The 13877-nt window shown below is 39.9% G+C and overlaps 2 protein-coding genes across 4 annotated transcripts in view; one reads left to right on the top strand and one right to left on the bottom strand.

The window, feature by feature from the left end:
- LOC131695493 (uncharacterized) overlaps positions 1–13877 on the bottom strand; it is a 100918-nt gene that overhangs the window by 52578 nt on the left and 34463 nt on the right. The window lies entirely within an intron of this gene.
- Positions 1–13877, top strand: part of LOC131695472 (ATP-binding cassette sub-family C member 4-like) — a 37988-nt gene that overhangs the window by 14792 nt on the left and 9319 nt on the right. The window contains exons 1-7 of one of the 3 annotated variants that reach the window (XM_058983992.1): positions 5171–5345; positions 6501–6951; positions 7022–7229; positions 7740–7962; positions 11345–12031; positions 12093–12568; positions 12829–13059. In XM_058983992.1, coding sequence (XP_058839975.1) covers positions 6620–6951; positions 7022–7229; positions 7740–7962; positions 11345–12031; positions 12093–12568; positions 12829–13059 — 2157 coding nt within the window. In that variant the 5' untranslated portion in view covers positions 5171–5345; positions 6501–6619. Of the gene's footprint in view, positions 1–5170; positions 5598–6500; positions 6952–7021; positions 7230–7739; positions 7963–11344; positions 12032–12092; positions 12569–12828; positions 13060–13877 lie in introns of those variants that run through there. The other 2 variants (XM_058983990.1, XM_058983991.1) reach the window with 2 other exon arrangements.

The following is a 13877-nucleotide window of genomic DNA, read 5'->3' as shown; positions in this document are numbered from 1 at the left end:
CAAAATCGATACAGTAGAACCTTGCGGCAATTAAAACATAGTAATCAATTGAAGATAGCAGATTTCCCAAAATAGCTTGAAACCTATGATCCGGTTTGTTTTGACTATCGTCCACTGGATGCACCGTTCTTTGTCGCGGTCAATGCTGGAAGATTACCCAAATTAATAGCTAAATAGCAGCATTAAGGAAAATGAGTCAGTGTATCGTAGCTGTGCACGTTTTTTCGCAGCCCCAGCTACGAAAGCCAATGTCAGCTGATGCACTGATTCCGAACCCCTGTTTGTTCGAAGGAATACAGCAAACCTGACACTTTACAAGGTCACCTAGGACGCGCAGCTATTTTGAAATAGAATAACATAAGCGTCACAACTATATTCTATCCAGTTACTAAAATTTTCCAATTATAAGATTAGTGAATATTTTTTAAAGATTTTTGTGTTTGTCTATATTTCTTATATTTTCACATACAAATTCTAGAAAATTTTGTACGAAAACCCACCGGTAACGAAGGAAGTTCATATTCTGCATATCGTTTGGGTAATCTATTTCCATTCGAATTAACCGCATTCCGAAAGTCAATATTTGTACTGATCCAATTATAATTGTATTCTTTGTGTGGCTCATCCCTTAGAACGATTGCTTTGGTGCGGTGTTTGATAACAGCAATGCTAAGATTAAGTAAATCTAAATTTAATTAATATTACACAGTATGCTGAGCCGATTCAAAGGAAAAATAAACACAAAATCGTTCGAAAAACACCGGAAGTTTGCTAATCTGAAATAAGCCCAACTTGTTGAAATATGCAGTTTGACGAGTTAGCAAAATTTTCGCAGTGGTTGAATGTGCTAATTATTTTTGGTTTGCGGTGGACTTAACCCTCAACAGTCCCGTCGGTAATTGATTCAATGAATAAAAACTTGAATCAAATTCCACTTAGGACTTAAACAAATTCTCTACATTGAAAATTAACGTTTGGAGTATACTTCGAAAAGATATCTTCTTATGTGCATTGACTTGTAAAAAGCCTGATTGCAAACAGAAGCGATTTTCGCGTGATCAGCTTAAACTTTTAGATCAATATTTTCAATTAACAAGTTTCAAAAAGCAGAACCAACCGTGAAAAATTTGCCATCTGATGAATGGTTTGAGGAGGCACCATTATAATAGCAGTCTGCTAACAGATAAAGTCTATAAAAAAATCCAAGCCAAATATGAAAGCGTTACTTAATTTAATGACACGAAACCCCGTCCAACAACCCACAACATCTGGGGACTAATCTAAATATTCCAGCAATAAGTCACCGACGAATCTGCTACTATCACATCAGTTGAAAAACCATTTTCAATGCCGGCCGGTCGGGACGGTGCGGTGCAGTGAAGCGTGCGTTTAATTTCTCCCCAAAAAGAAACGCTCAATTGGTGTTGGTATTAATAATTCAGTGAAGTAATTGTGTGTTTGTAAAGCTCTGATAGGGCAGCGCATCGAGCACTGCGCATCCCGCGGATTGTTTACTACGCAACTAACATCAGCACCGTTACCACCACCGCTCCGGGGACCATCTTTGTATGCTCACAGCAAGCATGCTGTTGTGGTTGGACAGCGAAGGGGAAAACACGGCGCACAGTGGGCTAAATCGAAAATAATATGGACAATGTACTTTTCATGGTTTCAATAGTAAAATGCTATTATTTGGGTGTCTTTAGAAAAAAATTTATGAAAAAGTTTTGCGCATATTTCGTATTGTTTAGGATTCAATTCTCATTTGGAAAATTGTTGTTTAAACCCCTAGTAACAATTAAGGTTTTATGATAGTTTTATAGCCACTGATTAATCTTAGATTGCACTTATAGCGTGCTATAAAACTTCAATTGTTACTTGGGACGTTATGTGGACGTACCTTTTAAGGTTTCAATTAATGAAATTCCCATATCCATAGGTGGAAATTGAAACTTTGTGACAACCCAGAAGTCAAGCTTTTGGGTTAATAACATTGTTGATATAGTAAGGAGGGAGTGAGGAGGGCTCCTGAATTTTTCTACTACGTAACACGTAATTTTCCTATATATTGCGGGATAAGCTTAAACATGTGAAGTTCATATGAGCGACCGAAAATAAAAGTCGCAAGGACAGAGCATGCCTCATAAAACCCACTTTCAATATTTTAGGATATAAAAATCGGAAATAACCTTCAGGCGTAAAAATCGGACAGATATCGTACACCTATTAAAAAGTTCTCATCCGCAAAGCTCGGCAAGAATGAACCTCTAGTGCAGTTGTTTTCAACCTTTTTCGTTCCATGTACCCCTTTCCGAACATTGATCACCATGATGTACCCCTTTCTGAAAGTTGTTTACCATCACTACCCTGCTAGAAAAAATGGTTTTCAATTGGCTGAAAACCATAATTTTACAATAATAGACTTATTCCTGAGCACTCGCAGTGACCATCTCAATTCTTGACAGACTGAAAAAAATATAAAAACAAATAGCCGACGGGAATGTTAGGATAACTAGTAAAAAATTTTCCCGCATTATTCACCCCCTACATTAGTCTAATTTACCGCTGGGGGTGAATTAACCGCCGGTTGAACACCACTGTTTTAAAGGTTCGAATCTAGCAATAGCTCTATGCATATTGGTCTCATGTGTATAGGGAGTTTCCATAGCACATGGGTCACTAGGTGACTCAGATTATCATGAATTTCGAGATATTTTCGAAATGATCACACGAGAGCACGATAACGTTAAGGCCAAGATCCCCATGTATATAGAGGATAGTGCAGTCGGGGTACGATTACACGATCTGTCTCCGCGTACACCTGTTGGCGCAGAGGTGCAGACAATAAGGAAGGTTTCACGACTGTAGTCAGTAAATCTAGACAGCAGTAGCGCCGATAGTGTCGGCAAATGCTACCAAATGATCTTTAGGCGACGCTGAAAATGCTTCACCATCATGAAAAAGAATCACCACACGCAATGATAAGTTGCATGCGCAGGATTTAATGACCACACATTGAGCTTGTTTTAATATTTATTTGTTGCAAATATACAACCGGACAACCGGTTCTTTTAAAATCCGACCATATCTAATCTGCTTTCGGATCAACAATAATTCGCTGATATTCTAAAGATTTCGAAAGAACTGTCGCAGAAATATTCAGCCATGACAGGTATCTTGAAAGTTCGCCTAGATCATAAGCTGTGTGATATCTTGTCTAAAGCAAGCAAATTATGTTAATTGGCGACAAGACGCGTCTAGATACCCGCTCACAAAGTTGCGATCGACGGTGTGGTCACCGATTCGAGTTTATTGGTTCAGTGAGTGAAGATTTCGCAAGATTTCGCATTGCATGGGACAAAATTGTGTGACCCTTCAAACTTACATCGGGGATCTTTTGTCGGACTGCTTTACCTGTTTATGTCTTCGTTGGCAAAGGTCGACAGCCTGTTCGGCTGTTTGTGTCGCACACCATGCATTGAACTAAATACAAGCAAAGGGGCCACTGCAGCGATATGGACCGTTGTGGTAAATGCGCAGAGAATCATGAGGATGACTTTTGCATTGAGAATGCTGAAAAGTGTGCCTATTGTGGGTAGTATCCACATGATAAATAACAACGCCCGAAGAATCTGAAGCATTCCCTTGAAAAACGTTCATTTGCACAAATACTAAAAAGAGTTATTCTACTGACTACGATAATGAAGGGGCTGGACTGCTTTATTGCACATTATCCCAGCTTTGTCCCATTTGTGCTTATATGAAGCACTTTCGTTAACTATTCTTTTATCAACTTAATATTTGAGAATAACACCATGAATTGTGAATATTGTGACTGATAGGGCCGTAGCGTGTTCTTCTGGTGCTTAAAGTAAAGTCAACAGAACATTGGCTTTCTCTTTCAGTTCGACTTTCACATAATAATTTGGTGTGAATATGGAAATGGCACACTTATCCTAACTTATTGCATAACTTATCCTCAATTATTTTAGAGAGCAAATCAAATTAGACACCCTTGGCGGTAGCCACCCCGGCCAATAGCACGCTACGGGCCTAAGTGAACATATACAACAAACCTTTCGTTCGGGATTCGAGATATACTTGCACACGAATAGGACATCAACCGGACTATAAGTTCGAAATATTCAAGCACAGTAATAAATTGTATAGGTATTAGACCGGAAACTTTTTTGAGCTTTTTTCGAAACACTGCTAAATAAAGTGGTAATAAGCTCTACAAACTATATGTCAAATATGAGCTTTTCCTACAGCTCTAGTTTAGATGTTTCTATGGTGAAATATATGGAAAATCGGCAATAAAAATCAAAATTCAATCAAAACTCCCACCGTTTTTCTGATTACCTCAAAACTTCAGGTGGTGCAGCCTTTTCAATAACGAGTAACTTTGTTGAAAGTTGTATAATGGTTGAAGGTTACTGGACAAAGTTATTTAGCTTCGAAGATTAAAAGAATTTTTGAAAATGTCTTATTCTAAATATGTGCGAGAAAGAGAGAGGCAGCATTTAACATTATATTAGAATATCTTTTTACCACAAAGTCGGATCAATTTGCAGTCTTCTGCAATGTTGATACTTTCATTTCCAGCTGTACATCTGAGAATTTTGGGGTGCATTAGATGATTCTGGCATTTACTACTAAATTTGTTTCCATTGCCGATATTTCATGTATTTTTACATACAAAAAATATAAAATATCGGCAATGGAAACAAAAAAAGTCAATTTTTGTACCGGGTGTTCCAAAAAAGTCAATTTTTGTACCGGTCTAATAGGTATGCCAATTAAGTCCCGAAATGGGTCGATAGTTTTGATAGATGTGTTCTATTTTTAATGTCACCATGGTCGTATCTTGTACACAACTCCTTTATTTTTTTATTGTTTGTCAACGAAAGTTTTTCTTACAACAGCTTTAAACAAATTTTTAAATTTTAACTTTGCGGGACAAAAATATTTTAAATTTAATTTCAACAAACATAATCAGTTCGTGAACAACAACCTAAAAGTAACTTTAAAAATTTAGAGTACTCGCAAATAAAAAAAATTTATATGATGATTCCAAAAATTATTTAATTTTTTCCAAGAATATACCCTTTTTTAATGTGATTATGTATTTTTTTCAAATCTACAGCTGATCAGCTTTTTCAATTGACTTTTGACCACCTTGTTTTTATTTTTTTAATTGGGCCCACTGTGCCGCCATCGCCCCGCGTCCGCCGTTGACTATAGTGAAAATTTTGTTTACTTTCGTTCCATCGGCGGCACAGCAGTGTTATTATTTAATCGGTAGAGATAGGAGTGCTTCGCTGCTCTGTACAGAATAGTAGTAGGTACAAAATTTAGTGTAATGTGCGCGGCTAGGTTAGTGTGGTCTTTGACATTGAACCGAACGTTGAATATCATTGCGATAGCACAAAAAAATCCCAGTTTCCGGGGACATCTGTAGCACGGACAACGGCGTGGCGAAATTTGGCAGGACGCTATCGTTTTTTATTTTGGTTTTCTTATATGTTACACGCTAGCGCTCAGCTAGCATCGTCAAGTCCATTATGTTCAAGGCGATTGATTGCTAGGCTGAGAAGGTAGGATTCAAGAAGAGATAGAGGGTGGTACTTCAAGGTGATAATTTACGGTAATATGTGGATGTGACAGTGAGAATTTTGAATTGAACGCTTAAAAGGCAAATATGGTTTGAAACGCCTTCTAACTGCTTGGAAAGGCGTCAAAAGACTTGAAAAGATTTAAAGAGCCTAAATCGCTTAAAAGAACTGAACTGAAGGAAAAGAGGTGTGGAATTTTTAAATTCATCTCATCAGTAACTAGTACCTACTAGGGGCGAGTTAGACGACAAATCCAAACAAGCACCGAATTGGCATCATTTAAACACTTAATCCAAACAGTCACACAACTTGTGTGAATGCCTAAAGCAATTGGCTGGTTTTGACTGATGTCTCGGATGTAAAGCTCTGGTTTGCTTATCAGAAAGTAAAAACGAAATATTGTTGTTTGGCTTGGAATCTAAACGTGCTCGCAAAAGCGAAGAACGTTAGATTAAACCAATTGGTGCATAAAAGCAGAACGCCTAACTTGGACAATGGTGGACTTATGAGTTTCAAACTTATATCTTCAGTAATTAGCACCAAGTTGGTGCTAGTTACTGTTGAGTTGAGTTCAAAACACGAAATTGTTTATAAACATAGCCAATTTGTTTTCTCATGAGGGATTAATCACTGTAACGACAACATCTAATTGGAGGTCTTGAATCATCAGAAGACATCAATCTTGTAAATTTTGCCTCCTGGCGTAAGTGAAGTTTAAAAAAATTGCGATGAGCGTTTTGTCAAATGAGTAAAAATTGCGATACCTGATAACAGCCTGCATAAAGTTCATTTGCGATGATCGTTTATCTCTCGTCTTAACCTGCACGCGAAACCGCCCTGATAAGAGCTCTTTCTTTACATATTTCCCACTTTGCACGCGGACAGAAAGTTGCATAATCCCGAACAGCTGGAAGCTTTACCAGATCACGTAGGGAGATGAACCTAGCCAGTGTTGAATATCTTCATCAATCTCATCACCAACAGCAGCAGCACTACAAGCAGCAATGAATCCAACTCAGTACGCCGAAGATCCCAGCATCCACCAGCTTCGCCGATTGGTGAACCCGGTTAGCAAAGCAAATCCCGTGGCTCGTTTTACCTTCTGGTGGCTGCGGGAGGTATTTCAAACGGGCCTCAAACGCCCCATCGAAGAATCGGACATCTACGAAACGTTGTCTTCGCACCAAAGCGAACAGCTGTCCTATCTGTTCGATAACCGATGGCGGCTGGAACTGAAGAAGCAGAAGGCCAGTTTCCTGCGGGTGATCTGTGGCATCTATGGCTGGACGATGATTACCCGCGGGTTGATGTACACTACGGTGGATTCGTTTTCAAGGTAAGATTAGCTCCGATGAACCGTTGCAGTGCTTGGGTTGGGGTTGAAAGATTTTGCTTTCGATTAACAGAGTATTCCAACCGTTGTGTCTCGGTGGGCTGGTGTCCTACTTTGCGCCCGGTCAGACCACGATCAGCCGGACGGAGGCGTACTACTATGCGGCCGGAATCGTTTTCTGCTCACTGGTACCGGTGGTGATTTTTCATCACTTCATTCTGTACATCTACCAGATTGGGATGAAGATCCGCGTGGCGTGCTGTTCGCTGCTGTACAAGAAGGTGAGATTATTTTGGGTGTTTATTCGTTTTTGGGTTACTACTTCAAGATTGACGTATGACGGCGCTGGTAGTTGAGTGGTAAGCGTTACCGCTTCTCGCACCAGTGGGTCTGGGTTCAATCCCAGGCGAGGTCAGCTCTCTGGCGTCGGTGATCGGCACTCAGTGCGGACAGAGGTCGACGATAAATAAACATTAAATATATTGATGTTTTGTTATTTACTTGTCTTAAAAACAATAGTTATCTGATGTGGAATCATTCTTCGAAATAGTTTCAAAGCATCAAATAATTCAGAACGAAGCCAAAAGTTTGAATGGATTAAAAAACAAAATAAAAGTTGAATCAAATCATGTATCAATTGATAGGAACAATACACTACTCAAAAAACAAAATCTGAACCTGTCGGCACGACCACCGTCGAATGGCCATAGCAAGCAAAGGGGCCGGCATGTTTTTGATAAATAAGTTATTACCAGCCTCCATTTGTGTTTTTTTTTCGCTCTCTCTCACAGGCCCTCCGGATCACGAAAGCGGCCGGCACGGACGGACTGACCGGACAGGTGATCAACTTGATGTCCAACGATGTCGCTAAATTTGATACGGCCGCCAGCTTCGTGCATGACACCTGGAAGGGACCAATCGAGCTGGTGGTGTTCGGGTACCTGATCTACCGGCAGATTGGTGTGGCGGGACTAATCGGCATCGCCTTCCTGCTGAGTTTCATCCCACTGCAAGGTGAGTACAGAATTGAAACAATCGATTGAAAGTGAAACGTAACTTTTCAACCTACTTCACACCTCTCGGAAGCAGACACGGGATTCTCTAGTGAACGCTTCCCAAGAGGATAGAGGGTGCCAATTTACGGAATTAACACCCTCTTCAGATGCTTGTAGTTTTTAATAATTCAGAGAGAATGATCCGAGTTTTTATTGACCAACTTTGGGAGCACGTTTGAGAGCGTCACGTTTCGCTAATGGTTGAAAATGGGTGGTGAATAGTGGAAATATAAAACCGAGTCACAGCGGTTGTTTTGTGATGCTATTTTATTTTATGTGCTTTCTTCTGGCTATGTTATGACACAACCAAAGTGCTTTTCGCAAACAAACTTGAAGATATTTGTTTCACACAAATATTGCTATTAGCTTCTAGAAAGAAAAATTTGAAAGATAACTTCTTTGGTCGAAATTATTAACAACCAGTACAGCTCACAATTAAAATATGCCGAACACAAACAAAACACTCTTGTACAGCTGAAAAAAATCGTTAAAATTTTTGTTAAACTCAGAACCGACAAACAACTCAGACAAAGGCAGAATATGAGCGTCAGCGAGACGCATTAAATTGGTATAAGGCTAAAAATTGACATACACCGGTTGGCAAGGGGTTACAGCTGATGCCCGACCCCGCCATTTGGTGGGTTACGGGAAAATCGCTACAAAATATTCAAAATACGATTGTATGTTGTCACTCCTACGAACACTTCTTTGCAATATTCGCACCAATCATAAAAATCTCTATTGTTCGCCATAAAATCGTTATATTGAAACCATTCAACGTTGAAAGTTGCCTATTTGAAGAAATCAACAAAACTATATTTTGGATGGCAGCGCGGTTTAGTTAAAAAAAATACAGTTTTATAAAACTTTTTGAGAAAATATGAAAATCTTTCTAAGAGGTTAACCGGTAGTAAATACGTACTTCTAGTGGTTCTCTGTAGTTGTGAAGTTCTGTTGTGAACGGTGTGGTAATAAAAATCTCCAGCAAAATGTCTTAACCCGTCAAGTACCAGTGTTGGGCTTTTTTTAATGGAAAGTCCGTAACTTTCATGTACTGGCAAGAAGTTTTTCGGTTTTCTCATTACAAAAACAATTTACAATAGCTTTTTCAACCAAAACTAAAAATTAGGGTTAACTATATCGACTAGAATAGCTAAAAATAAGAAGATGTTGATGATTTCAGGAGGTTAGTCACGATTACCGTAACTTCTCTGTGCGTTGGACATACTGATCCTTGAGTTCGAATGTGGGGTAAGGTGACTCATGTTCAATATTTTAGAAGTTTTTCTTATTATTATTTAAAAAATTTGAATTCCACGAAGATCTGTTCGAAAATCTTTAAAATCCTGTCCGACCATCTTAGATTCCGATGAAACTTTACACGTCTCACCGGTATGGAATAATAAATATTTTCCACAGTCAATCAGATTATTTTGACTCAAGAGCATGTTGGCGTGAAAGTTTCTACTTGTAGCATTTTCGACAAAAAATGTTCGATTACCGTATTTTATATAACAAAACTATCTGAGAACGGGTTACAGGGGATGAATACTTCTGTATGAAAAACATACACTGAAAAAAAAGTATCATTTTTCACAACAATTTATGTTAAAAATTTAAATGGCAAAAACCCATGTTTTTAATTGTTTTTATTTTATCAACAAAAACCTAAAGAGAAAAGAAACCTTCTAAATGTGATTGCATGATGGAGAACTTATCGGTAAAAAAGTTTTTTAGCGATAACTTTATACATGGTTTTAAATTTCATACTAATTATTGACATAGAAAACTATAATTTTATTACAGAATATGATTCTAAATATCATTATAATTCAAAATAGATTTAACAAAAATCTTCCAAAATGCAATAGTTGTCGAGGAATTTCGCTCGAACAAAATTCGTGTAATTATGCCCTTTTAAAAAGTTATTCGCGTTTACCCACCTTAAAGTGTCAACAATCTAATGTTTATCGTTTTAAATACGTAAAAGAGGAGCTAATGGGATAGGTAAAGGTCCATGTTCCCCTATCCTGGGTTTTTACTCGACTGATATGGTCACCTTAATCTACTATTACAATTTTACTTTCTTGATCGAATTGAATTTGTTTCAATTATCGAGTTGCCCTATCGGATTCTAAAAAACAAAGCAAAACCTTGTTAGAGCTACATTGTCCTCCTATTTGGATAGACTGAACAGCTGGACAGTGGTAGCGCCAGGACAATGTACTATGATCCTTCTTTCTGGTTGACGCTATAATGCGATAAAACATCGAAAAGTTAAGCAGCTTGTTTCTTTTTAGCTGGAAGGCAGGCGGCGGGAAGTTTGTCTACAACTGCGAGACCAAAGTGCAAAGTGAAATAAAAATCCACTTCAACGTACAACGAACAACAAAGTACGAAAAGTCATTCGACGCTGCCCAGCCATTTTACGACTAGGGTTAGAATATGGGGTAGTGGAAAGCTTTAAGCTCAAAGCTAGTACAACTGACGACCCGTATTAGGACAGTGCCCAAATCAGCACCCGAATTTAGAGCGTGCAGTAAGTTTATTTTCCAAATCCGGCCAGTCTATACTGGGGGAAATGGGTGTAGCGGCGAGCGGGAGCTGTGAAATAAATGAATTGCGTGTCCGTTCAAAGTTGGCCTATCTAGTTTCGGTGGCGGCAAATTGAATGCCGATTAAATGAGGGTAGTTATTAGCTTCCGATGAATTTTGTTTTTGTTTGTTTTCGTCGGAAAGGTTCCCCATTTGCTTGTTTTTTATGAGGTACCCAAAGTCTGTTGTCTCGCAGCCCTAGCGAAGATCCGCCTTCATATAAGTGTTATTTTGTTTTGCTAACAGAAATGTTACACGAAGGGACGGTAGTTGAATCCTGTTTATCATATTTGAGAACCCAACGAACATGCTTACGTATTAAGTAAAGACGCTGAATCTCTGAATAAAGACCAGGCATCTCAATCGATTGTTTACTATTCTTCTGTCAGTGTTATTTCAATCGAGCATGAGATCTGTCACTCAACCCTAGGAAAATTTCTCCAAATCCTCGTTCCGGCGGGGTCTATTGGCAGGTTTCGTGCTCGATTGGAATGACACTGTCAGATAAATGGTAAACAAACGATAGTGATGGTGAGTCTTTATACCAGAAAGATTCAGCCCTACACAATACAAAAACATTGTCAATATTGACAAGAGTGCCGTAATATCCTTTTGCATTCGTTAGAAAAAAAAAATGTTTCCATATACCCTCACACCACCAAAATACATATTGATCAATAAATTGTTTTTATTTTGAGTTCTAGTTCTATAATTCATGCGGCCTTCTTTCTCCCCCTCCATTGCAGCATGGGTCGGCAAAAAGGCAGCCTCCTATCGGCTGAAAACGGCCATTCGCACGGATCGGCGCGTACGCTTCATGAATGAAATCATCCAGGGCATCCAGGTGATTAAGATGTACGCGTGGGAGCATAGCTTCAGCCGCATGGTGGACACCATTCGCCGCAAGGAGATCACCGGTATCCGGGGCACGTTGTTCATACGTGCCGGGCTGCTGTCGTTCAATCTGGTATCGAGGCTGTCGATTTTCCTCAGCCTGGTAGGCTACTGCTATTCGGGCAATGTGTTCACCGCCAAGCAGGTATTCATTGTGACGTCCTACTTCAATCTGCTGTACAGCTCGATGCTACACTTTTGGCCTCTGTCGTTGACTTCCGTGGCCGAGGGGCTGATCTCGATTAGGCGGATTGAGGAGTTTTTGCTGCTACCGGAACGGAAAATGGTGCAGGTGCCGATGGGGAGGGCGGCAGCCGCTAATGGACACTCGGGTACCGAGGAAAGTGAAATTAAGCTGATGGAAAACGTGAAGATGGCCAACGGCGATGGTGCGATAAAGCTTGACAGTTTGGCGCTGGCAACGGGGAAGGTTCACAGTAAGCGGTTTGTCAATAAGAAGGGATTCGCTCGGAGGGGTATTTTCATGCGTGATGGAACTGCTTGCTGGAGCAAGGAGTCGAGTGGAGAGCGAAGGAAGGGTGAGTTTTAATTAATAATTTTTCAGAAATGGATGGTGTTGATTTCAAAGAATTTATTTAGTTGTAGGGATTCGGGAGGTGAACCTGTCGGTAGAGAAGTCGAAAATGTGTGCCATTGTTGGCCCGGTTGGAAGTGGCAAATCAACCCTGCTCCAGGTTATTCTTGGGGAGTTGGAGCTGGACGATGGACGACTGGAAATCAGCGGCGATATCAGCTATGCATCACAGGAACCTTGGCTTTTCGAGGGATCGGTGAAGAACAACATTGTGTTTACGGAAGACTTTCACGAGAAACGATATCGAGAAGTGGTGAAGGTATGTGCCCTGGAAAAGGATTTTCAGTTACTGCCGCATGGTGATGATACTATTGTGGGTGAACGAGGAATCAGTCTAAGTGGAGGACAGCGTGCCCGAGTAGGTTTGGCACGGGCGATCTATAGAAAAGCTGATATTTATTTGCTAGATGATCCGCTGTCTGCGGTGGACACCCACGTGGGGAAACACATCTTCGAGGAGTGTATAAGAGATTACTTGAACGTGAGTAGTTATGACTGTCTTTTGTCTATCTCGGGTGTTGAAGAAAGTTTTAATTAAGTAATGCCAACAGTTCTAACACTAAAAACTCCACCCGTCATCATCATCTCATAGGCCAATCCTATCCCTTATCGCCGTGAGCTAACTTTCATTCAATTTAGAGTGTGTTCCGTGAACGTTTCACCTTGCACGGCATTTACTATTGTGTTCGTGTTTTTTTTTTCCTTTTTCTTTTCTTCCTCTCTGCTGCCGCCGGTTTGCAGGATAAGGTTTGCGTGTTGGTGACCCACCAGCTCCAGTACCTGAAGAACGTCGAGCATATCGTGCTAATGAATATGGGATCGGCGGAGGCCCAGGGAACGTACCGTAGCCTGGAGGCGGCCAACACGTTTCCCATGCTGGCCGCTATGGAGCAGGAGCAGCTGGCACAGCGGGACAAACAGATGGCGGATTTCGTTGATCCCGAAGGAGAACGGGAGCGGCAGCAGCGGAAGGTAAGGAAAGGTTGCTTGTCTTGCTGTGATTTTTTTTGCACAAGATTGACGACAACGGCATGGCTATGAGAGGCTTTACTTACAAAATGGAGTTTAAAACTGTCTATGTTCACAGTATCAATTAAACTGCGGATCATTAACTAGTTCAAACAAATAGCTTGCTTTACTTACATATGCGTATGTGTTAGTACCGTAAAAAAGAGCACACTCACCTGAAAAGAAAAAAAAGAAAAATGGTTGTTACAGTAGTGATAATGACAAACAAATAAATTTCATAGTTGAAAAAATGTCTTCAAAATTACTCTCAAAGAGCTCAATTTTATTCAGAATCTAGACTAATACAAAAGCTTTAACCGCCTTAAAGGGCCCAAATCATTTTCAATTGGTTTAAATGTTTTAAAATATAAAATAAAAATGATCCACTTGGACATAATACTGCGTATTTTCTCGCATATTTGACATTAAAAGCGTATTTAACAAACAATGAGACGATTTTGGATGCATTCTTTCAAGTGCATCAGCCCCTTGACCGTTCTGGTTGTCATGCTTTCCACACGAGACAATTGCCTGCCAAATCGTGTTTTTTTTTTTTTGAAAACTCAGGTGTCTAAATTTGTCAAAAATTACACGATCTGCTATCTAACTTTCTCAGGGACGCGTTAGTTATGACAAGAAGCGAAAAAAGGAGCCCAGCAAGCTGCCGGAAGTCTGATTTCACATAAATCTCGTCATCCAAGACGAGACAATGCAGTAGCTTCCACAGCTGAGTATAGAGCTTCCAAGCACGCGATCTCCCCACTGTATTCTACCATTCTTTG

Source organism: Topomyia yanbarensis, unplaced genomic scaffold (assembly GCF_030247195.1).
Source record: "Topomyia yanbarensis strain Yona2022 unplaced genomic scaffold, ASM3024719v1 HiC_scaffold_4, whole genome shotgun sequence".
Classification (NCBI taxonomy): Eukaryota; Metazoa; Arthropoda; class Insecta; order Diptera; family Culicidae; genus Topomyia; species Topomyia yanbarensis.
The sequence above is the reverse complement of the archived record's forward strand: the minus strand, read 5'-3'. Positions and strand labels throughout refer to the sequence as shown.